Source organism: Pavona decussata, unplaced genomic scaffold (assembly GCF_977016875.1).
Source record: "Pavona decussata unplaced genomic scaffold, jaPavDecu1.1 SCAFFOLD_236, whole genome shotgun sequence".
Lineage (NCBI taxonomy): Eukaryota > Metazoa > Cnidaria > Anthozoa > Scleractinia > Agariciidae > Pavona > Pavona decussata.
Window position 1 is genome coordinate 704,802 of NW_028145641.1, and position 25,717 is coordinate 730,518.

Consider the following 25,717-nt stretch of genomic DNA (forward strand, 5'->3'; position numbering starts at 1 on the left):
ACTCGCAAATGTTTTTGGTTGACTTTTGATATGCCACCACCGAGAAAATAAATATATATAACAACATAATTTATTACATTTTATTAATTTTTGGAGATAATGGTGTATTTTATTCTGCTTCCTAGCATACCGTGTGTCTACATCAAATCGGTATATTTATTAGCCTGTGAACGCAAAAATATTTCCGGCTGTTGCTTCGTCTGCGATCGCTGGCTTTCTATTTGGTCCGGGGAAAAATGGTTCTTAAATAGATGACTGGACACGGAATCGTATAATCTTTTAGTTTTGTTTTATTCGATTTCTGTGGCGTTATCCAGTCAAAATATTTCAGTAAAAAGCAGGTCAGCAAAAACGGGTCAGCAGAACAAAATACAGGTTAGCGAGGTGAAAACACCGACTGCTCTCTAACATGGAAACGTGTCATATAAACTCAAAGGTCAACTTTACTTAGCAATTGCGCCACTAACTGTCATTCACGCAGTTAATTAGTGAATCAAATGTCAATCAACGAATTACGAACAGGAAACACTCATATTCATTTGGTCAGCGAAACATTCTCCGCCCCGATAAGGGCGTAGTCCTTATCTCTAGCATTGTCCTTTCAGTCGTCACCTTCCGCTGGGTGTATGACAGCAATCTTTGTTATGGGTCGGCTGTACTCTCCTGTCGACGTCTTGACCTTTACATTTCGAACTCGACCGTCAGATCCTGGGTGCACTTCTACGATTCTTCCAATGGACCATTTACCTCGGACAGCGTTGGTGTCTGCTACTTCAACGATATCGTCTGGTCTCACGTTCCGCCGTTCCACCTGCCATGTCTTCCTTGGTACGAGTGATGGGAAAACATCCCTACTCCAACGCTTCCAAAAAGAATCAATAATCTTCTGGACGAACTCTACCCTGTGGCGAGGATTCGTAGTTTCCTTGAATGGTCCTTGGGGGACTTCTGACGATGCACGTCCTAGAAGTATGTCGTTTGGGCATATGTAACTGCCGTCATCTGGATCGTTTGGAATCCTACCAATTGGTCGCTGGTTTACCAGATTAGCCACTTCCAGTAGAACTGTGTACAGCTCAAATGGTGTTAGTACTTGACTGCCAACAACTTTCTTCAGGGCACTCTTGCAGGTCTTAACTAGTGCCTCCGCACAACCATTTTGATGCGGAGCAGCTGGCGTAACAAATTTCCACTGCATTCCTTTTTCTCCACAGAACTCTTGAACTTCTTCTTCGTTTATGTCGTTTACCATCAGACGCAGCTCTTTCTCAGCACCGACAAATTGAGAACCATTGTCACTCATTATGACTGCAGGTCGACCTCGTATGGCTAAAAATCTTCGCAGGACTTGAAGAAACTCCATTGTTGAACAGTCCACTGCCATCTCCAAATGTACAGCTCTTGTGTTCAGGCATGTAAACAAGACTCCGTAATGCTTGGCGGTTTTGTTTCTCGATATCTTGACGGTGAAAGGCCCGAAATAGTCGCATGCTGTGATGTAGAACGGTGGGGTATACGGAGCTAAGCGATGGGCAGGTAAATTCGCCATTAATTGTGTCTCGGCCTTATGCGCCATTTCACGACAGAATCCACACTTGAACTTCACTGACTTGCTTAGCTTGTTTGCTTTCAGAATCCAGAACTTCCTCCTTGTCTTGCCTGTTGTAGCTGCGACGCCGTTGTGTCCATACTGATGGGCGTGTCTTGTTATCAACCAGGAGATCCAATGATCACTTGGGAGAAGGGCAGGGTGCTTTTGGTCATAGGAGACGATGGCTTCGTCTAATCTTCCTCCAACTCTAATTACTCCTTTACTATCCAAAAACGGACTCAGGGACTTGAATTCTCCCTTTTCCTTTCGACGATGCAGATTCCTTTGAGCTTCTTTAATCCAGAATAACTCCGCACTCTCCAGTTCGTCGGGAGTAAGTGGACCATTTCTTCCTTCTTGGGCGTGCTTTCGTAAGCGTATCTTCTTGGCTAACCTTTGTATGCGTGCAGTTACTCGTATCAAATTTCTCCAGCTAGAGAACATCTTAGGGTCGATGGCTTGTTGAACTTTCTTCACTTCGCAGACTACTTTCACTTGACGTCGTTCCATATCTTCCTCTGGGACAGGTTTCATTGTTTCTTGCGGCCAAAGTTCTTCTGGAAGTTGTAAGAACTCCGGTCCATTGCTCCATCTTCCTTTCAAATCTTCGACTCGTATTCCTCTGGAAACATCATCTGCCACATTTACTTCGCCTGGGATGTGTCTCCACTGACTCGGGTCTGTATTACTCTGGATTTCTCCTACACGCGAGGAAACAAATGGCTTGAAGCTACGTGATAAGCTTTGTAACCAGGCAAGCGTTATCGTGCTGTCAGTAAAAAACTTCACGGATTGGAACCGTATCCTAGACTCTTCTTGGATAGTCTTGGCTGGACGGGATGCTAGGACTGCGGCCTGCAACTCCAATCGCGGTATAGTCAGTTGCTTCAAGGGTGCGACTCGTGACTTTGCTGCAATCAGCCTGACCTGGTACTTGTCATCGTTTGTTCTCTGACGGGTGTAGGCGCAAGCTCCAAAGGCATCTTGTGACGCGTCTGAGAATACACACAGCATTGGCGGTTCTGTTGCATTCGTACTACACAAACTTCTTTGAAAGGTGATCTTGTTCAGCTCCTTCATCTCTTTGAACAGTTCGATCCACTTGTAACGGACTGTAGGTGCGGGCTCCTCATCCCAGTCAACTCCAGTCTGCCAAAGTTCTTGCATTCCTATCTTGGCTCTTATAAGAAATGCGGCGGCGAATCCGACAGGATCGTAAATTCGGGCGACTTGACTTAGTAACATTCTCTTCGTTAACTTAACCTCAGGATATCGCTGTTCGGCTTCTGTGATTCGGTTTATCAAGTCAAAGTTCACCTTGAACGATAACGTGTCTGACTGATTGTTCCATGTAATTCCTAAAACTTTCTCTTCAACTGCTCCTTGAAACATCGTCGTCATTTCACTCTTCTCGTTCTGATTTTCGTCTCTCAAGGGCTTGTTGGAGATCCAACCTTTGACTTTGAAACCGCCTTTGTCTAAAACATCATCTACATCTTCCGTTTGCTGTTTTGCCTCCTTCACTGTGTCAACAGAGTCGCAGATATCATCCATGTAAGCGTTCTTCATTATGACTTCAGCTGCCTTGGGGTGGGTAATCTTGCATTCTTGTGCAGTTTTCCTTAGTGCTGTCTGTGCCATTGCCGGGGCTGGCTTGTCGCCAAAGGTGAGTACAGTTTTAACGTAGACATCTGGTTCGCGAGAGGTGTCTAAGTTTCTCCATAAGAATCGATGAACCTGTTGATCTCGTTCGGGTATCAAGATGCGATGGTACATTTTCGATATGTCTCCGACCAGTGCGACTTCTCTTTCTCTAAAACGCAGGACCACACCAAATAGATTGTTCAGCAAATCAGGACCCTTCATCCAGTAATCGTTCAATTTATGGCCTTTGAACACCGAGGACGAGTTAAAAACAATACGAACTGGCGTGCTTTTCTTTTCCGGTCTGAATACTGCGTGGTGCGGTATGTAATGTACGGGTCCCTCGTAATTCTTCGCTTCGTCTTCTGATAACTGTCTGCAGAAATTCATCTCCAACATTTCGGTCATTTGCTCGTCTATGCATTGGCCTGATCAGGGTTAGACTCCAGACGACGTTCTGTTGCTTCTAGCCGTTTCAGCGCTAACGATCTGTTATCAGGAAGAAGTTTCGGATCCTTTTTCCAAGGGTATGGAATCATCCACTGTTTGCCAACTTTCTGGCAGGACTGACTGATTACTTCTGCTTCTTCTCTTTCTACTTGGCTTAACTTGTCAGCTTCGCAGATACATGGCTTTACCTCGACTCCCATGGTTTCCGTTTTCCAGAAATCAGATAAGTCCACGGGCATAGCGTACTTAACAAATAATATACGACTCACTGGCTGGACGTTTCCTGATGAGCCTCCAAACACAACCCATCCCAATGGTGTTTGTCTTGCTACAAGTTCTCTTGCTTGTCTGGTTTCGCCTGTATGCATGTGAGCGTGATCAATTCCTATAAGGATGTCAATCGGTCCCCTTCCACGTCGGATCTTCTCGTTTTGCAGTCCCAGGAGCTCGGTGATCTGTGAAGTTGGAACTGGAGCAATGTCATCACTGATGCTTGGAATTCCGATGGCTTTTATCGAATACTTCTTGCGGTCATCTACCGAACTGACTGGTACACGGTACTCTTTCGTTCTCCTGGTTTCTTCTTCTCCGCCAACTTTTGTTATGGTCAACGAGATATCCCTTCCCTTTAGTCCTAGTAGCTCAGCATTGTCGGAACGGATAAGGCTTACTTGAGCGCCTGTATCGAGGAGGACGTTTCCGTTTTTTTGGATTCCATTCTGTCCGTAAATGTTAGCTGCCATTACTGGAAGAAGAACACCTTCGCCGGCTGCGACAGCTGCTACTCCTATTTTGAACGCGTTCCTTTTGTGCAGAAGTGGATGATGAAAGTGTTCGCACTGTGTTCCGTTTTCTTGTTTCGTACAACGTTGTCTTCGGGTACAGTTCTCCATCCTGTGCTGTCTTCCAGCCCTTTTAAGACACCCAAAACATACGTGATTCTCTTTGGCGATCTTGATTCGCTCATCGATACTCAGAGCAGCGAGCTTCTGACATTGGTCTGGCCAGTGAGCGGAGTTTCTACACATCCAACATTTGTGCCAAGTTGCGTTACCTTTGTTGTTTGCATCTCCCAGGAAATGATTAACTGAACGTTGGGTACTTGAACCGGTTCTCAATGGCGCTGTTGCACGCATGCGTGACTTCATTTCTACGGTCATCCAGTCCATAAGCCCTTGCAATGTCGCCTTCTTTCCGTCTCGTTCTAGGTCCCTAGACCACACTTTCCGGTCATCTGTTGACATCTTTTGTTCGATAATGGATAACATGTGACTGTTATCCATATCGCTTGGAACACCCACTTCTTTCAGAGTGTTGTAACAGCGCTTAACCAAGTGTACTAGATCGCAGAATCTAGCGTCCTCTCCGTTCTGCAGGGCGCGAAACTTCACAACATCTTGGGTTATGGTGTCCTATACAAATCTTGGATCGCCATAAATAGAATCTAGGTATTCCCACGCGGCGTCGTAATCTGTCCCAATCCCTCTAATTAAATCTAGGGGCTTCCCTTGGAGACATGTACGTAAAAAGGTGATCGAGTCTCGTTTGGTGTACCGGGCTTCGATTGCGTGTTTAAAATCAGCTTTAAAAATTGCGTATTCCCTCACGTCTCCAGCGAACTTTGGTAACTTCGGTTTTTCCATTTTAAAACCACAAGCGTTACTTGGAGGACTTGGATTATTAATTGGAACTTGAACATTGTCATTGACACCTTCATTGTCACTACTACCAGGGGGATGTTGCACGTTTTCTTGTACAGCATTGACAATAGGGACCTGTTCGTTATCATGAAAACTGCCACCGGAAACCACATCCCCTTCAGATTGCATATTTGAAATTCCGATCATACTTGATTGATTACTGGCGGTTTTCTCCTTATCTTGACCATTTTCTAAGGTCTGTTTCTCTGGGCTAACTAAACTGTCCAAGTACATCTTAGCTCGCATTACATAGTTCATGAAAGAACCCTGGCATTCGTTCCAAATCCAAATCTCAGCTTCCTCAAACTCTTCATCATCATCTAGAAGTGTCGTGTAATTTTCATGTTTAACTACCAGGTCGTTGTACCCTTCTTCAACTTTACTTAAGGCGTCTCTTACCTCCGATTCAGGCCTTTTAACGTCAACAATGTTAGTCAGCCAGTTACCACATCTCGTGAAGGATGACTTAGCGTTTCTCCGGGTTTTCTTTGCCGCTTTCAATTTGTCTTCTGCCATTATCGGGCTACGCGTCTGATTCCCACACGAGTCCAAAGTACACAGTAACCATCAACCATTCATCCCTTAGGCCAACGGGTCAGCGATAGAAATCGAATGTAATGGTCCGGGGAAAAAAGGTTCTTAAATAGATGACTGGACACGGAATCGTATAATCTTTTAGTTTTGTTTTATTCGATTTCTGTGGCGTTATCCAGTCAAAATATTTCAGTAAAAAGCAGGTCAGCAAAAACGGGTCAGCAGAACAAAATACAGGTTAGCGAGGTGAAAACACCGACTGCTCTCTAACATGGAAACGTGTCATATAAACTCAAAGGTCAACTTTACTTAGCAATTGCGCCACTAACTGTCATTCACGCAGTTAATTAGTGAATCAAATGTCAATCAACGAATTACGAACAGGAAACACTCATATTCATTTGGTCAGCGAAACACTATTTACTTATTACAACAATAGTTATTGATATTTTGAACTTAAAACACAAGACTATTTAGACCCGCAAAACAGAAAAAATGTAAACAAGGTGTGGGATTGACACACGTAATACAGAAAATAAGAGACACAAATATGAGAATCTTATCAGTCACGATAAATTCGGACTTAGAAGTGACTCTCGTTTGTTGAGCAGAAACCAATTATTTAAAAATTTGTAAATACTCACACTAGTTTTTCTGGAGTAAATATTATCCTGTTGTACATTCCTTGCCATCCCGAAATCTGTCACCTTACACTTCTCTCCTTCACCAACAAGAACATTTCTTGCAGCCAAGTCGCGATGGATTATCTAAAAGAAATTTCTTTTTTCTTTATTGCAACTACTAAAATGGAGCACTGATGTACGTTCCATGTAGACCTCTTCCCCACGGGATGGTCAATAGAACGCTATGGGGATATTATCAAGTGTTTAATATCGACAAACACAGTGTAGAAAATTCTCCCAATTCTTCTGTAGCTTGTAGGTAGGTGTTAAAAAAAAGTGCAGTGGTGAACTATAGCCAGCCAGCCAGCCAGCCAGCCAAAGAGAAAGATCCTAAAGGCAAGTGCAAAGGTCTGGGAAACTCGTGTACATTGTACTCTGTCTGTTATTTGGACAGTACCATTAGATTCAATGACAGCGATATCAGAATGTTTTGTCCTGCCAGAGAGTGAGTTTTCAAAAGTTTGACGCCAAAATTTTAATTCACTGCAACTGCGTATGTCGCCTTATTTTTATGCTTATCGCCCGTGCAAACAAACTTGAGCTTATGCTTATGCTTGCCTCGTACGTGTAACCCAGCCTTAAGATGTTATTCATGTTGCTTGAAAACAGTCGGAGTATAGAGTACGAAGTAGCATACCTTTTTTGAAGACAAATAGCACATCCCATCAGAAACCTGCCAAGCAAACCTTATTAACTGTTCCGCAGTTAGACTGGTCTGCGGTTTGATATCCGGGTCTTTGTAGTATGTGTCGTTCAGTCCTCGGCTCTTCCTCAAGTATCCCAGCAGGTCACCAAATGGTACATACTCAATAAGGACCAATAGAGGGTCTAGAAAGCAAGACAAAGGCGGTCATATTAATATGAACCTAAGCGAGCATCTGAATATAAGCCCATGTGGGAATAACTCAAGTTAACCCCAATGTCTAGCCGATACTTTGATATCGTCATGATTCATCAAATTAGAGGTGGATAATGCCATGAAAGACATCGTAGTTTGAAATGATAGATACAAATTAATCGTTTGTTTCACGATGGTATAGCATGGGTAATGATTGGAGGGTAGTGGTGGATACCGAGCGAGGTAAATATACAAGAATATTCACCGACATCGAGTGCCAGGAATTGTCTTAGGTTATAGAAAACCAGTAGATAGTCAGCCCAAAGTAGTCTCGTTATTTCTGACTTAGTTGGCAAAAAAGTTCACACGAAGTCCTGGACATTGCGGGGAGGTAAATAGTAATTAAAATACTATCCTTCGTTGGATTAGCGCACAAACAGCACCATATGCCGGTTTGGTATATGCTGTATGTGCTAGAATGAAATGTAGATGTTGTTTATGTGAAGAAGTTATTGTTATTACCGCTCTCGGTAACGCATCCAATCAGCTTAATCACGTGAGGGTGAGGTTTAAGCTTTTTCAACAAGTCAAGCTCTGAAAGCAAATCCTTTCTGTCTGATGCTGGAGCATTTTCTGCAGAGAATAAAGCAAGGAAGATTGTCATTTACTAAAAAAAAAATAAATAATAAAATGGTTTAATGGCTGGGAAACTAAAAGTTCCACTGATTGCGGCCAACATTATGATTGTTCTAACAATACAGGATTAAAGTTCTCATTAATTGAATACATTGTTTAACCGAAAATTTTTTTGTTTTCACTTACTCATTTCAACTCAAAATTGTTGTTGGAAGTAACAATGTTAGATTGCGTTTAACAGCTCACAAACGTTAAGCTGAGCCATTAAGAGAAAATGAAATCGAACTCACCTTTCAACATTTTCACCGCTACTGTAGCGTTGTTCTCGATACCACGTATATTAAACACTATTGCCTTAGCAACTACAGAAAAGGCTCCTTTGCCAATGACTTTGTCAATTTTAAGTTGTTGCCGATTTATTTCCCAACTCATCGTCGAGGGATTTAATGGCATATAGACTCCAACATCCGGATGCTCGTACATAACGGACTGCGCTTGCTCTGTTGGCACCACTATGCTACTCTAAGGACAAACAGTGGCAAAAATAAAATCAATTTATCACTAAAATATTTAACAATTTGGCAAATTTTATTACTGAATGGTTAACTAAATAAACATAATCCAAGGCGATAAATGTAATGAGATTGAGAATTGGTGTTTTACCTTTACTAGTCATTAAAAGGCTGTGGTACAAGATGTGTTGGAGATTTGAAGAATGAGAAAAGCCGCTGTTAATTATCCTTAACTTACGAATTCTAAGAAAACATTTTGACTTTAATATTTTAAGATAAATACTAATAATTAATAGTTCAGCCTTTGGTTCCAAAGAGTCGGCTTTAAAAGTTTTCTCGAAGCAGAATTAGTCATTGTATCTTCATTATGTTAGAATATTAATTTTTGCAGCTATTAGCTTTGCGGTTCTCCTCAGGAATAGATTTTACATTTGAACAATTACATACCATTCCTATATTGTCGTGGGATCCTACTGTTCCATTCCTGCTGAGATCATAGTTTATTTGGTCACTTTTTTGAGATCGGTTTGCTTTTGGGCAAATAATCGCGAATTTTAATATTCTAGTTCATGTAGATATCAGTTTACACTAAAGAACTACCTACATCGTAGAGATACGATGATTTGGGTGGAGCCCTTCTTCATTACATTCTCCATCTGAAGTTTACATATGATATGCTACGGTAGCATGAAAGAGGGGTCTAAGTGGGGTGGAGGCATCTACGGTTGACGGCTAATATTTTGGCTTTTCTATGGCTAACAGTTTATTTCTCTCCGTTACGGTTAACATGTACAGACATCTGGAAGAAAGATCAATTGTCTTAAAAGTTCAAAATTAGTTAGTTCCATTGTTGCAAAACACATTTTTAAGGTCTGTAGGTCTCTATGGACCTTTCCCAGATGATAAGTAACAGGCTGAAATAGGGAACACCAGCCACTGGACAAGACACGAAAAGTCTAAGAAGCGATCTTGACAACCTTTAAAATGCACATTGTGGATAGGAATTTTTTTACAATTACCTTTTTTTTACGACTAATTTTTCATTTTTATGTCTAACGACTAAAATTGTTTGGTCTTTTTACGGCTAACGGTTAACGCTTGAATGTCACATGTAATGCAGAACACTTACCCTTCTACTTGAAGGATTGACCGTGGTGCAGTTTCTGGAAAAGTGCCATGAAAAATCTCTGAGTTAGCTTTGTATGGATACCTGAAGACTTAATAATGGCAAACACCATCGCCTTAGGTCTGAGACCGGAAAACTTCACAGTTGCACAGTTATTGTCTCCTTTAATGGCGATATCATACATGGTTAGCTAAAACAAAAGCAAACCTTCCCAACCTTTTGCAATACCTGCATCTGCTGAAACCATGGTATGAGCTCGAGTCAAATAATGGGCAAATTAGAAAATGGGAACCATCATGCATCATCATTCTTAGTCCCCCCCCCCCACCACACCCTCCCTTCCCTGCCATTTTACTTAAGATTAAGCCTACTCTTTCCAAGACATGTTAAACTGTTTTGTGCAACTTAAGATCATGGCTCCAAGCCCTTGTCCTATGCCGTGTTAGTGTTACAGCATAATTGTAATTGTATCTTATTGTGTAAATGGTGTAATGATGCCAAAGGGTAAAATCATAAAGAGTTTAAATGTGAATCACTGTAACAGTGTCTGATTTCCAAAATTTGTACTTTTAGTCAAGGATAATTATGTGTAAATTTAGTGCGAGCAACAAGCGCTTTGCTGTATGTAATTGCAAGTTATTTTTGTTATTGTAAGCAATTTAAAATAATAATGTAATTGTAAGTAAGTAGCTGCTGTGCTAATACTATGTAATGTTAGTAGTGTTCAGCATTGTAAATGACGTGTCATATCAATAGGGCGAATAAAATTGTTAAAAAAAAAAGAAAAAGTAGCTGCTGTGTGGAATTAAAACTTAACGTAACTTAACGTAACGTAAATCGTTGTAACGCATTGTAAGTCAGCCGTTTTTCAATGAAAATTGAAAAAAAAAAACAAAAACAACAATAACAACAACAAAACAAAAGAGTTTGCTTTGTGCCACTGAGTAGAATAATGAATTAGAATAATTCCTAGGATCCTTAAAATGCAGGCGCGGATCCAGGGGAAATGAAATGGGTGAACTGATTTTCACCTCCCTTTTTCTGAGCCCCCTTCTTTCTTTTTTTTCTTATATCTAAAATATTGAAATAATACTTGATTTCTCCGATTTCTCTGATTGAGGTGGAGAATGTGCATAAGCGATGACTGGTTCTACCAATCAATTTATTCATTTTGAGCCCACAAACACACTGTCTTTTCAGCCACAAAGAGAGAGCTCATTATGAGCCGTGTGCCTTCGTGCCAGAGGTAATCAGCAAAAAAGATGAAAACGCTGTAACTAGCCTTCTCAACGTTCTGAAAGAGAAATGGGAGCATATTCTTCCGCTTCCTGCGACGTTTGAAAGTGAGCTGTTTCGCTGGTCGAATCATTGGAAGAGGCAAGAAGCTATGCCAGATGAATCCGTTGCATCCATTATAGCTAGCCATGCAGATGGTATTTTCTTCCCCAATATCCGTGAGCTGCTAAAGATTCTGGTTGTCTTACCTATTGAAAGCACCGAGGCCGAAAGGTCATTGTCCTGTCTCCGCAGACTCCACACCTGGCTGAGATCGACAATGACCACGGACAGACTCTCTGATTTGTCCGTCATCGCCATGCATGGTAACACGATGGTTGCTCTGGAGACAGACAGCATTTGCCGAACATTTATGGAACTTCATCCAAGAAGGATGACGGAACCATCACTTTTTGGGCAGTAAATATCGTAGAGGACATTAGTGGGTAATGTGTTCAGGATTGCATATTTTTTTAGGAATCAATGTACACACGGTAAACTCTCATTGTTCTTGATAAAGACTAGCAACAATTCGAATGCAACAAGGCACCAAAAGCTATTTGCTATTTCGACAAGAAATTAGTCGTCCCGGTTTAGAATTCCGCAAATGAATTTACAAATCTAAAATACAATAAAAGGCATTTGCGTTCGCCTAAAATTCGAAAATATTAATTATTCATCGGACGTCAATCATGCTGATGCACAGACCTCAAACACCTCAACCAGGCTTTGGTTCTTTTACATTATTACAAAAATTCACCCCCCATTTCAAAATCCTGGATCCGCGCCTGTAATGGCTGCATTTTGATAATAGCAGGGCTCATCTCCCATGAGAAATAGATGTTTATCATATTTGAACTAGCATGGTGACCTTTCGTGTTCTTTTTAGCTTGAGAGTCCTTCCCTTTTCTTAGAAAGAGTAATAGATCATGCGATGTACAATGGAAACCAAGCTCCCTTGTTAATATTTCACAACCAAGAAATAATGTTCTTCCCGTGCACCCTCCTCCCTCTCTGTGTTTAGCAAATCTTGCGAACCAACATTGAAATGCCAGCCAGGGAGACGAGATACGTCAGAGGAAATACGGCTACGACTGTAGATCACACACAAGAGGACCACTTCATAGTCAATACTTAATTAACGTACCTGGACGACTGCGCCTTTTCCAAACGATGACACTCAGAATAATAACCAATATTATTAACAGGAGGATTACAGTTAAGTAACCAGCATGAAGTATCATCTCTTCATCAAATGGAGAATCTAGAATTAATACAGTTAAACAACGGTTCACATCCACTTTTTCCAGTCTTCTGATAAAGGAGTGGTCTGTATTGGGCGGGAAAAGCGGTGTTAAATGGGAACTCAAACAGTGTCTTGCACGTTTAAACATTTTTTTTAAATGTCTGTAACACGACTGTGATTTCGGGTGATGGCATAAAAATTACCGAGTTATTTCAGTCTTAATATCCACCATCTCAGTAACACCACCTTGGATCCACAAGGCTTACGTTCTTGTTTCCCAAGAAAGCACGATAATTGGAATTACGAAAAATTAAGGTAATTGCCATAACAGGATACCAAAATGTCCAAAACGGTTTAAGTTACAGGATCAAAGTCAGAGGAATTTAACTGGGAAATTTTTTTTAAATAAAAGGATGGCATAACAAAATGCGAGCGCTGCAATTCATATTGAGGCGAAACTACGATTTCAGACAAGTGTCAACGTCACACACGTGACCAGTGCCGATTGTTGCGAATGTTCAAGGAGTGGAAAATAAACGTAGCATTGTGAAAATCTTAGTCTGTTAAAGTTACTGTGTTTCCTAGCCTTTACCCTTGACGACGTTACAGTATAAATAAAAGGATAAGAAAAATTCAGTAGAAACAATTTTATCACCGTTTTTACCTAATTGACCGAAATTATTGGCCTTAAAAGTAAAAACACATCGAAACGTTTTTGTTTTTGTTTCATAAAGCAATATTCACTTTGAAGAACAAAAATTTGAAGAGACATTAGATACCTGTTATATATTAGCTTTCGGCACAACTTAATTGTCTTTAGCAGGTTACTGGACGTACATTTTGTCGCGTGATATATGACAGAATGTGATACTGTAAATGCCAAGTGTAGGAATGAAATGTTAATTGAGTCTTACGACCATTCGAAGTCACTAACCTGGGTATGGGGCTTTTTTGCGGACAAAATATCGAACATGGATACATTAATTTTTTTGTTCAATTACGTTATTGTTATGCGTTATAATACAAGTTGCAAAATAAATCAATTTCGCCCAGGATATATCAATGTTATGGAGCATACATCGCTTTCCTGAATCATGCAACTAAAAGATGTTCGATAAAACTAAAAGATGAGGAAGCGGAAATAGAAGTGACCGGAAGTCAGCTAAGAGAAGAGGCCCTGGGAACTAACACTTTCAATACGGCGGAAAAAGACGAAGATTAGCAAACGCACTTTTGAAAAGCACAATGCAAGGTGTACGAATTTCCCAACATTGGTGGATTTTTTATGTCTTTGGGTAGGCTACTGGAAAGTGCAGAAGGGCAAAGGGACACTGCATCCTTCGACTCGGTTGCATTTTTTAGTTGCCGTTTACGAGAAAACGAAAGAACGCTTGTCACGTTGACTCTAAGAATAGAAGAAGCCTTCCCAAATGAAGTTGGGGTGATCTCAGATCTAAACGAACTTGTTTTTATTATGAATGAACTTTCAAGGGACTTTGAGAGAATTGTCGAGGACTCGAAACGTTCTATATTTACTGCACCATCGTCCCAAATTGATCCTCTTTCAGCTGTGGCGAGAAACGTTTTAGTTGGCAGACCAAGGCTACAGATCACAAATCAGATCACATATCGCTACATATCATTCTATAACAAAATTCTTGATCGTGATTGGTTCTCCGCGCGCCTATTTGCCACATAATCAGCGCACAATCATGTGGGTGTCCAATTACAGGTGTCAAATTGAAACTTATTGTAATTGAATACCTGTAACGATATTATTAATAATATTATTAATAATAAAAACAGCAAGGGACATTTGTTGACCTACCCTGGGTGCCAGAGGGATTTTTTCCCTGGCAAAGCCACTATCAGTATTGTTGACCACAAGGAACAGGCAGCATAATATAAGGAAGGTGAGGGCTGGGAAACTGGATGGGGGTGATTAGTGAGGGGTTTTAATAGAATTGGGGAGGTATTTCAAATCATGAGATATATCAGAATTGAATTGGCATTTTATATGCTCATGCATGAAGATTACACTCTCAACTCCCTACCATAGCCCTCGCACGACCCAGATTTAAGACCAGTGTCATCCTTTAGAGAAATGACAAAGTACCTGACTGTTTTGAAAAGAGGGAGTGGGGTCTAATGGTGAAGGGAGGCCTGTTACAAAAGGTGACCCCATTAAACAGAGACTCGTTAGAAGATTAAAAAGGAGGTGGTGTTAAATAAATGGCGCTTCAACGATTTTTTTTATTTTACCATAACGCATTGGGGCATGGCACACTGTACACTCTATAAATTATCTGCTGTGCTGCTCTTAAAGTGCTAACAACCGGATCCACTCTTCGAATAGATTCCTAAATATGATGGCAATGGATTCGTAAGCCCCTTTGCCTCAAGCTCCCTTCAATAACGGCGTTGACCAGCGCTTGGTGTTACTTCAAGAATTTCCTTCACGTACACGTTAAGTTCATCGTTTTCTCGTCAACGGCGAGTAGAAAATTCAACCGAGTCGTAGGATGCAGTGTTCCTTTGCCATTCTGCACTTTACAGTAGCCTACCCAAAGACATAAAAGATCCATCAATGTTGGGAAGCCAATTTCGTGCACCTTGCATTGTGCTTTTCAAAAGTGTGTTCGCTAATCTTCCTCTATTTCCGCCATATTGAGAGTGTTAGTTCCCAGGGCCTCTTCTTTTAGCTGGCTTCCGGTCACTTCTATTTCCGCTTCCTCATCTTTTAGTTTTGTCGAACATCTTTTAGTTGCATACGGTCACGAATTAATGATTCAGGAAAGCGATGTATGCTCCACAACATCGATGTATGACATCCAAAATCGATGTATCCCGGACGAAATTGATTTATTTTATTTTACGACTTGTATTATAACGCATAGCAAGAACGTAATAGGCCATTTTACAGTTGTGTGCTTAGTGACCTGGTCTTGAATTGGAAGTGAGGCTGGGGGTGACCTTGTTTTGATACAGACCCCACTGCTTTTCATATGTAAATGGAAACTAGTTAGCATAAGAACAGTATGACCTACATATGAAAAGCAGTGAGGTTTGTATCAAAACAAGGTCACCCCCAGCCTCGCTTCCAATCCAAGGCCAGGTCACCAAGCACACAACTGTAAAATAGACTATTGAACAAAACATTGATGTATCCATGTTCGATATTTTGTCCGCAAAAAAGCCCCATACCTGGGTCAGGGCTTCCCTTCGTTAAAGCTGCTAATGTTGTTTCTCCATTAAAGATTGCCGATAAAGGAAAGAAATGAAAAAAATCAAATAAAAACAATTCGTGAACGTCTTTTCCTGATTGAATACATTCTGGGATCAGGGGATTCTGGGATTCCGGGATGCTTATCGCAAAAGAGGTTCCTAAGTGGTGACGTTCTTGTATTGTAACGAATCAGCATATTTTAATATGCTTCTGTTATCAATTGTATAACCTTAAACGGAATGCAAATAATTTCACTGTAGGCTATTGACTACTACCTTATTAAGAAGAACGGAAACACGTCTGAAATTAATGGCCTTAGAGGTAAAATAAAAATGAAAATAAAATAAAAGAAATGTTTTTCGCTTTATATAGTGTTACTCACTTTCGATGCAATTTCGGCGTCTAGAAAAATGTCCCAAATCGAAAAAGTTTCAAATTGTTTTATTAAATTAAAATTACTCACTGTGGATTTTGAATCTTTGTGTATTAGGTTTCTATGGTGTTTATCAAGTTACCGAGGGCGGATTTTGTCGCGTGATATATGATGGCTTTTTTATGCGACAGGATGTTCTGATAAATCGATTGAACATCGTATTCCCAGTCCTTGTCAAAGAGGAAGTATCACGGGAACCTAGTGTTATATCACAAACTCCTAGACGTTTCTATATCAACTGAAAAACCTAAAGTATTGTTCAGATTTGTTGTAGATTGTAACCCCGGTGCAGTGAGACCATGGATGAGTATCTCTGGCCACATATGGACCTGGTTAGAATGGGCTGCAACTAAAACGAAAAATAAGGCTAACTGTTTTCAAGGTCTCGCATTTTCGTTTCCAAAATGCACCAGGGCATGTCATGAAGTTGGTACTTTCAAGAGTTTAGTTGATTTCTTTTTCTTGAGGTACTAGAATTCTTTTGTGACTAAGTGAAAGTTTTCTAACACCACTTTCACTAAAAAAGGTCAAACTTCCTGTGATAATTCCCCCTTTAAGAAATGGGATCTTGCTTAAGACTCCAATGTTTTCTCCGACTTTAGGGCCCGTGAAGCCATCTTCAGTGACTATAATGCGGCATAACTATCTATAGCGACTCCCATGGACATGTACACATTTCATAAGTACGCATGCTTTTACACAGACATACCTGCATCATTTTGAACGGCTTATGCAGTTCTATAAATACTAGTTTAGGAATGAAATTTTAATTAATCATAAGTTCATTCAAAGTCGGGCACTAACCTGTGTCAGGGATTTCCTTTGTTGAAGCTGTTAAGGTTGTTTCCTCAGTAGGGGGAGGAGGAGGAGCTAAGGACAGGAGAAATAGGTGACCATCTTTTCCATATTATATTCTGGGATGCTTCTCGGAAACATGTAGTAAGCAAGAGCACGCAACCAAAAATTAAAGGCTTACTGTCACGGAAATTTGACTGTACTTGGTGCAAACTGTGCAAAATGTTTGACTAAGAACCTTTTCTCTAACAAGAAATACTTTTAGAACACCGGGAGGAAAATATTAAGTGATTTTACTGAGGAACAATATATATTAATAAGTTGTTTTTAGTGATTTCCCCAAAATACACTTGTAGAACTTGAAGAAAATTGCCCGATTTTGTTGAAGTTGCACCCATTTGCATCCTAATCTTCCGCAGCCAAAGATAATTTCTACTAGCTTCTGTGCACTAGTACGGTTATTGTTAACAAAACTGAACTATTATTTTAACGATCCACCGATACAATTATATTTTCTGGCTATTCAAATTGACACCAAAAATAGGTGACAATGCAGTTGTTTAGAGATCTTTAATTTAAGGATTACACTTGTAAAAATAAAGATCTTTGAGGATCTTTTAAAAGACTTTCACCCTGGGGAGTGTTACACATGGATTCATGGGCCTTCCTCTCAGCTTCTTATTTGATAAGCATTATTGAAGTTAAATTAGGATCAACGAAACATACTTGGATTGAGAACAAGATTCCTGTCAACAGAGAACATTCCAAGTCTTCCAACATTCATGTCATCCCGTAGAGGCTGTAACGGATCACTGACATTTTTTTGGAACTGTAGCTGAGCAACAGTCATAACACTGCCAGCCCTTAATAAAAAAGCACACAGAAAATAATAATTGAAGTGGTGCCTGAAAAAAAAAAGCCCTGAACGACTTCTGATCAATTGCGAGATTCTCCTTCTAAATTGCCCTTTCTAAACGATAAGATACACAGAATACAATTAAATTTAGTTTAAATCTACTAGCGTTCTATCACGAATACTGTTCTCTTATTGGCTACCCTTCTCGATATCTATTCCGTTGTATTATAGATAGTGGGTAGACTGCATAGCGCGTGGCGAGACCTATTGATACCATTAGTCAACAAAAACGTGAAACTGTCTTGTTGTTTGTTCTAACGATTATTATATTTATACCAAAACAATCAGATTATTCGCTCTCAACTCTTATGCGTGATTTAGCTGATGAGGGCGAAGAATGCGATAAAAATTTCGAGCTTATAATCGAATTTTTACCTAAGTAGAAATGTTTTGTCTTCCATCGCCAAATAAAGCAGTCTTCTATTGAGTGAATTTGTCCCCCGGGCGCTATTTAGGCACAGATAGTCTGATAATGAATATTGAAGCTCAAAATTAAAACCACTGCAAATTGAAAAACTTTCCTTTCTATTTGACTTCCGCAACTTTTCAAGTTTTGTGGCAAAAATAACTGATCACATAACAACACTGTTTCACTCATGTAGTTACCTGAATTCTTCAATAGCCACTCCATAAAGCTGTTTTGCAGCATTCTCGAGCCTGATATATGGGCCTGTGATCTAATGGCGACGAGTTCATTTTCAGTAACACATTCACTGGTACAACATTTGACAAGTGAAAAGGTTCACATGTGGTCATCAACAACTTGGCAAACGAGAAAGAGCCTGGGTTTGAGATCATCGAACATACTCCCTAATCTTTGATTATTACTAGTTTATAATGCTAATTATTATCATTAGTAGTATTGGCAGCAAGGGTTAAATTGACACTTGTACATAAATGTGAAAAAAATAATAATAACAATAATGTGCAGTATCGGGGTGTTCGTAATAGCGAAGTGTCTGCAAGGCGAGAGTTGACTGTACTTACACGTTTTCAAACAGACAAAATCAATGGTCTCAATTGTTGCTAAAGACATACATGTAAACTATAATGGTTTCAAACTTACTGCTGCAGTCACATTCGACGCTAACTGTTCAAACTCAACAGATGCTCTGTTCCTATAAGCATCCTTAAATTCCAATCCCAAAATTTTAATGCCAACTGTGAATAGGTCACACTGGTTACTTGGACCTGTCACAAACAAGTAATGCACAACAATTAAAGCAATAAACTCCACATCACGCACGATATGCCTACATTTAACTGCTTTGAAAGGCGCATACGCAGTTTATTATCAGAAGCAGGGGTTAGGCGACTGGCACTCACTCAGGGGCAGGCTAAAAATTGGTGGTCACCCAGTCGCTCTTCTTTTCCTCAACTTCCATGAAATTATTTTTAGTTCTGAAGAGGAAAACCACCCAAGGTAGTTTGTGGTTCATTTTGAAGTCACATGTGCTGATACGTGGTCAACGAGTAGTCAATAATTTCTAGGTGCATAATCTGGGTTTTGTGTTCTTTCGCTATACATGTAAAACCTCTGTTACATGTAAGTGCCGTGGGACGTTAATTCTAGACAAGTGAACGCAGTATTTTTTGTTTAAGACTAGAGAAACAACTGGCTCAACAAGTGACCAAGTAGAGGAGTTAATTTTGAGCCCTGCCATTTACTCTGAACATGATACCTGCCTTTGGAGAGATTTAATTGACGCTAATTGTTGATACTCAACAGATGCTTTGTTCCTATAAGCATCTTTAAATTCCAATCCCAAATTTTAATGCCAACTGTTTTTGGGACACACTGGTTACTTGGACATGTCACGAACAAGTGGTGCACAACTTTTAAATAATACCTCCAAATTTACAACATTTCAATGACACTTAAACTATATGTAAATACTTACATCTTACGTTAACAAGGGCAAGACTTGAGGCAGTTCCATATCCATTATTAGCAGTACATCTGTATGATCCCACATCCTTATTCTGTACATTAACAAGATACAGCCTGTAACCAATGGCATTGACTAACTGATTAGCCTGTGTGGCACCTTCTCTCGTCCAGGTAATCTTTGGTAGTGGGTCACCGGAAGCATTACACATTAATGTCAAACTCTGTCCTGCGTCAACTCGGGAAGTCCTTGCTGGTGACACAGTTATTCTTGGAGGAACTAAAAACAGTAAATATGACAAACATAACAAGAAAAGGAGATTATTCAGTAAATATTACAAATGTAACAATAAGAAGAGATTATTCAGCAGAAAGAAATAAAGCTCCAGGTATTTTTACTTTCACTAGTCATTTTAAAATTATTTTTTTCAAGCTTTTACATAAAAAAAATAGACAAATAAATAATTAAAAAGGGAAACGACAAATAAATGAATGCTTGTAAAAGATAACTACTGACCAGCAAGTTCACAGTAGTGCGCTATACTACAGTGTATAACATTTTGCTGAATTAGTTATTTATTATAAGCATTATTTTTTGTTTTCCTAACAGTGCAAATCTGAAAATTGAACAACAGTGCTTTTGTTGTACGCGCTCTGGAAAAAACTTTGACATTAAATTGTTGGAAATGTCTAAATTCTAAATGTTAGTTTGAAATGTAGAAATAACTTTCAGGTGTGCTTGAAATTAGATATGATTATTGTCTATTTTCGCTTTCAAATTTCCCGCGCGCCGCCATTTTGGTTTTTATGACGTCATACGGTTGCATAGCTATTGTCAGTGAGCAGAAGTTCTTTTGTGTGAAACAATTGCGCACCCGTGTTACATCATGGAATCCAACATTGCGGCGCCAGGGAAATTTAAAACTGAAAATAGGCGATAACCAAATCCTGTTTTATGAACACCAATTTATTGTTGTGTGAGCCAACTCGTGAATACAGATTAAAGTGACTAGTGGTAACTGTAACGCAATACTCGCATTAAACTATGCTACAAGGATTCGTGGACGCCATTCGAGAATGAAATGTGACCTGAAAGGTATAAAAAAATTTTCGCATCGTCTTTTGTTGGATTAGGAATCGAAATATAAATTGTACTTAACGAGGAAGCTATTGTGGGGAATTTTCCTAGTTGCCCTGTCCCTAATTCCCAGTGACACTAAAGACTCACAAGTATGATTTGAACACGATCTGTATTTCTTTTTCGATCTGTACAGGCCCGCAAATGATCCCCGGACCAGAAATGATCCCCAAATTTAACTGCAAATGATCCCCGGACAGGAAATGATCCCCAGATTGGACCGCAAATGATCCCCGATCGCCACACCATAAATATAGAATGGAATGGACTCAAATTTGGACAGTGGATTTAAACTTTATACACTTCCATTTTTCCTTCTTCTTCCTCTTTTTCTTCTTGATAACACCAGTCGTTATACTAAGCTATCTGCATGGAAATTTCACACTTTAAAAATTATAATGTAGCAGCTCAGTGCAACAGAACAATTTTCTTTATAAAAACTGGAACATACATGCTAGTTGTTCTCTCGGGTGTGTCGCGTGAGAACAATAAGCAATCGGGTGTGTCGCCTTTGCTTTGCCGTGTTTAATACTTGCTGCACATCGACGATAACTTCATTTTACTACGGATTTTTCAATTGTTCGGAGGTTTATGACTGAACCGGAAATAACCGACTGCACGTAGTGAGTGAATGTTGATTGCTGTGAACTTTTTACAACGGGCGGTGAGACTCGTATTGCACCGAAAATGTGGTTTTAAACTGTCAACAGCACTCCCGTAAACAATAGGCCTCCTGTAGTGGTCGAGGAAAAATTTGGATGGCAAAATCGGTTGCTAAGGTATGCGGCTCGCCGGGCTAGTCGAGGGGGACAATGGTCTACTGCTAGTCTATGACGACCACACTGTGTTTTGTAAAAAACAAAATTAAAGAAAGACTGGGAGTCCAACAAGCGGCAAAACAAAAACGAAAGACAAAATCAACATATTACACGATAAGGTATTGGACGACCGAGGCTAAAACGTTATGCTTCTAAGATGCGATTATCAAGGCAATGCTTAAAATGTGCACGAATTGTACGAAACTCTTCCAAATTAAAGAGCGGGTCAGCTAAGACTTTCGCTTGATTTGTTTTGTTTTGTTTTGTTTTTATTTTTTTTTTTTCGAGAAAGGAACAAGAATCGGTCAATGCGCATCAGATTCTCGTTCCTTTTTCGAAAAAAAAAAAATAAAAACAAAACAAATCTATAAGTAAATCATATACATGCATGTTATAATTTATAGGTAAATTGTTCTGTTGTACTGTGCTGCTATATTGTAATATTTAAAGTTGAGAAATGTGCATGCAGATAGTTTAAATATAACGACTGGTGTTATTAAAAAAAAAAAAATTCTATAAAGTTTAAATCCACTGTCCAAATTTGAGTCCATTCCATTCTATATTTATGGTAAGACGATCGGGGATCATTTGCGGTCCAATATGGGGATTATTTCCCGTCCGGGGATCATTTGCGGTCCAGGGATCATTTGCGGACCGGGATCATTTGCGGGCCTGTACAGATCAACTGAAACCTAGATTGCACAACAACTCATCTGTCAATAAAACTCACGCGTACCGGAAAAGGTTTGATTACAAGTTGTTTTGAGTCCTTCTGTGATGTTCTAGAATGTTCTATGTAAACAATGAACCCTATGCATCGCCCTATTAATAACTTAATCAACAACATTTAATCAACACGAAAATCAGATAATAGCTTAAAGATTGCAAAACAAAACAAAGTCCTAATGTCCGGTTAACGTTCTCCACACTATAAAGGCTTAATAAGTAACTCAAATTTCTGGAAGGCTGGACTGCGAAGAAAACTTAAAGTTATCCACTCTTTGAACGACCGGGGACTGGAAGGCTCCAAACAATTTTTAAAATTTAAACTACTAAAAAAAACTTTCAAAATGTATCAAAAGGTTAGGGACCATGGCCCAAAATATTCAAGGAGCTTAATCTCACGGAGCCGGGAACGACTTAGAAATCTAATGCAGCGTAGAATTCGGTATAAATGCAGAATAAATGAGGTTGCTTATTACAAACAATCAGCAAGGAACAATAAGCAAGGAACCGCACAACGAAAATGCTGCAGGTATACGCAGAATCTGTAAAAGATCTAATCAGCCAAAATATAAATGACTCAAATTTCTGCAAGGCTGGACTGCGTAGAAAAATTACATGTAACACGACAGCATACATGTCATGTTAGACGTTTTAGCAGACGACTTGGAAAATAATTTTTTTGGAGAAGAAGACGACGATTTCATCGTTTTGTTTTTGCAGCATCCACATTTGCAACGAAAAATTTAAATCGAATCCTTGGATATTTTGAGCAAACGACAGCAACGTATTCTCTGAATGAATTTAAAGCTCATTGTCGTATGCAGAGGGCAACATGTGAAATTATGGTGAGGGAGGTCATTGAAAGTAGCAAGGCTTTTTTTAATTTAAAATAATGTTATCAAACGCTTTCCAGAATCGAAAATTCCGCGAGAATATATATTAGAGACCTTTTTCTTCGGAATTATTCTGTACAAAACTATAATTTTGTCGTAAAATATCGTAATGCTCTTTTCATGTCTTAAAAAGTAAAGTTATCTCATGTTTTTGGTGTAATTTCAAGACTAAAGGTACATCTTAGTTTTTCCTATTTTTGAGGAACGCAATGTTTAAACTAATTCTGGTTAGTTCTAGTTCTTAAAACTGGCGGACAGAGAAAAATTGTAATGTTGGGGCTTGGCAAGTTTCTCGATTTTAGCGGATAGCTACATTTGTGCCCCAGGAATTAAGATGCTAACTGACCCTCGCTTCCAAAATTCGGACCCTTACTTTTCATCCGCTCAAATCATTCAAAACTGATGCAATACTACATTCACTAAGAAACCAAGGGTCCGTTCGGACCCTTACTTTTCAATCCGCTAAAAACACGAAAAATGCAATGCTAAATTTATACAGAAACCAAGGTTCCACCGTGTAATAAACATTATGTTTGTAACAGAACGCTCATTGAGCTTAGGGTTCAGCAGAGTTCACGTTTAAGACCAAGATTTTCATAAATTAGAAGAAAAAATAATAGGAATAATACAAATCGAAAAATATGTTCTCTGCCCCCAGATGGGTTTCTGTCCCTGGCCTTGCACATCTTCTTTAATTGAGCATTTTCCAGGTAAATTAGTCGCTGCACTAGCATCTGTAGATAATTAACTCATGGCGCAAAAAATTATACTTGATACTAGGAGATAGATGTTGTCACATCACTTCGCCGGTAATGAGGTTAGCCAGTGTTGAATACGAATACTTCTCTGAACGAACAGCTACAGTAATACAGTAATACAGCTACAGTAATACAGTTTTATCAAGGGCGAAGCCCTTAGACTTTTAAGAACCATTTCTTCTAAAAGTCTTTTTGAAGAAAATATAAAAGATTTTAAATCACGTTTGCGTGTACGAGGCTACCCAGATGTTCTGGTCGATAAAGTCCTCACAGATGTTCAATTTAAAGACAGGAAATCGGCTCTTAGTCAGAAACCGAAAATGCGCAAGAAAATATTGCCTTTTGTCACACAATACAATCCATCAGTGCCAAACTTAAAGAAAATCTTAATGAGCAAATGGCATTTAATCGAGAATCAACCTTTGCTGAAAGAAATTTATCAGGATCCACCGATTATATCCTACAAGAGAGGAAAATCTTTAAAAGACATACTCGTAAGAGCCAAACTTTAAAGGTCAAGCACTCAACATGGGCGACACCAGCAGGAGTCGTGTTAGGCCTGTCAACACTTCAAAACATCTGTGTAAATTTAAGGTCAACGACGACTAGTTTTGCCACTAGCAGCATTTGACTCATTTTATTATTGAAACAAGATGTCATAACGAATTTTCAACTACATTCTACGACATTTTGAGTTCTGAAATAGCGTACTGTCGATGGAAATTTCCAACGACATTTTGAGTTGTAATGGTAATGTCGATGGAAATTTCCAGCGACATTTTGCGTTCTGAAGGTAATGTCGATGGAAATTTCCATCGACATTACCTTCAGAACTCAAAATGTCGATGGAAATTTCCAGCGACATTTTGAGTTCTGAAGGTAGTGTCAATGGAAATTTCCAGCGACATTTTGCGTTCTGAAGGTAAATGTCGATGGAAATTTCCAGCGACATTTTGAGGTGATAAAGGTAATGTCGATGGAAATTTCCAGCGACGCCTTGGGTTCTTAAAGGTAAAGTCGGAGAAAATTTCCACCGACATTACGCGTCTACAGCAAAGTTTTATTGACCTTTTCTTTACCTAAGTGAGTCTTTAATGGTAATGCTTTTTTGGTGTTAATTTTTCAGTTTCTTTACAGTGTAGAAAAAATTAAGGAATTAAAACAAAATTTGCAAATGATTTTCTAGGCTCTTACATTTAAGTATAGTTTTCTACATATTTTGCACACATACTTTACCTTCTAAACAGAATCGCTTTAATTTCAAAGAATTTTTCCTTGTTACGATCGTAAATGGAAATGTTTGGGCCATTTTAATGCAGGCCGTGTTTGTTGTAACTCTTTGGGTTTAGTAAAAGTACGTGAAATTGGAAGGTTTTTGTCCGATTTATTTCTCACTGCTTGACAGCAGTTCTAAAATCAAAGAATTTTGACAGTTTTTTGTCCAATTCTGGCAAAAACGAACAGAAAGCTTCAGAATTTCTCGTATTAGAATATTGCATTTTGTTTTAGAAGGTGTTTACTTCATGCACAAATCATAGGGCTAAAGGGAAATTCTTGCACACATTTTATCTGCCGCATTGCGACCTATCCAGTGGATAGAATTATCCGCCCTTTGAACAATTGGGGCCTGGAGTGGTTGGTTTTCAAAGGCGAAAAAGAAGAAAAAAAGAAAAAAATTTTTACCGTCGGTCCCAAAGTAGGTTGCAACCCGACTTTAAAACAAAATATTGATTCTGTGTGGAAGTATACTGTAAGGAATGAACATAACTCGTGCAAAACTACAATCTGCGGGTTCTCGGTCTAGAAAAGAACGGAAGAGAGAAAATTTGGAGGAGAAATTCATTAAATTTACCGAAGAAAATCGGGAAGAAGAGGTTTAATGTGAGGAGAA

General features: G+C 39.3%; 3 protein-coding genes across 6 annotated transcripts in view; 1 reads left to right on the forward strand and 2 right to left on the reverse strand.

Moving 5' to 3' along the window:
* The window catches only part of LOC146457913 (fibroblast growth factor receptor 4-like), a 201,383-nt gene that overhangs the window by 3,962 nt on the left and 171,704 nt on the right, over positions 1-25,717 (reverse strand). For all 4 annotated transcript variants that reach the window (XM_085091410.1, XM_085091408.1, XM_085091409.1 and 1 more), the window contains 13 exons: positions 19,507-19,773; positions 18,672-18,796; positions 18,212-18,282; positions 17,416-17,552; positions 16,699-16,764; positions 12,137-12,253; positions 9,931-9,969; positions 9,718-9,805; positions 9,036-9,075; positions 8,367-8,598; positions 7,963-8,073; positions 7,240-7,430; positions 6,564-6,686 (listed from right to left, as the gene is read on the reverse strand). In XM_085091410.1, coding sequence (XP_084947536.1) covers positions 6,564-6,686; positions 7,240-7,430; positions 7,963-8,073; positions 8,367-8,598; positions 9,036-9,075; positions 9,718-9,805; positions 9,931-9,969; positions 12,137-12,253; positions 16,699-16,764; positions 17,416-17,552; positions 18,212-18,282; positions 18,672-18,796; positions 19,507-19,773 — 1,607 coding nt within the window. The remainder of the gene's footprint in view (positions 1-6,563; positions 6,687-7,239; positions 7,431-7,962; positions 8,074-8,366; positions 8,599-9,035; positions 9,076-9,717; positions 9,806-9,930; positions 9,970-12,136; positions 12,254-16,698; positions 16,765-17,415; positions 17,553-18,211; positions 18,283-18,671; positions 18,797-19,506; positions 19,774-25,717) is intronic.
* LOC146457914 (uncharacterized) lies at positions 4,308-5,901 on the reverse strand. Its single transcript, XM_085091449.1, has one exon. The coding sequence runs from the start codon at positions 5,899-5,901 to the stop codon at positions 5,098-5,100; it is 804 nt and encodes a 267-aa protein (XP_084947575.1). The 3' UTR covers positions 4,308-5,097.
* LOC146457915 (52 kDa repressor of the inhibitor of the protein kinase-like) lies at positions 10,865-12,122 on the forward strand (the record flags this gene model as incomplete). The annotated part of the gene is made up of 1 exon (XM_085091397.1): positions 10,865-12,122. A coding segment is annotated over one exon (549 nt), but the record flags the coding sequence as incomplete, so codon positions are not given.

Coding starts and splice junctions, on each gene's coding strand:
- LOC146457914 (XM_085091449.1), bottom strand. CDS start 5,901: ATGGCAGAAGACAAATTGAAAGCGGCAAAGAAAACCCGGAGAAACGCT.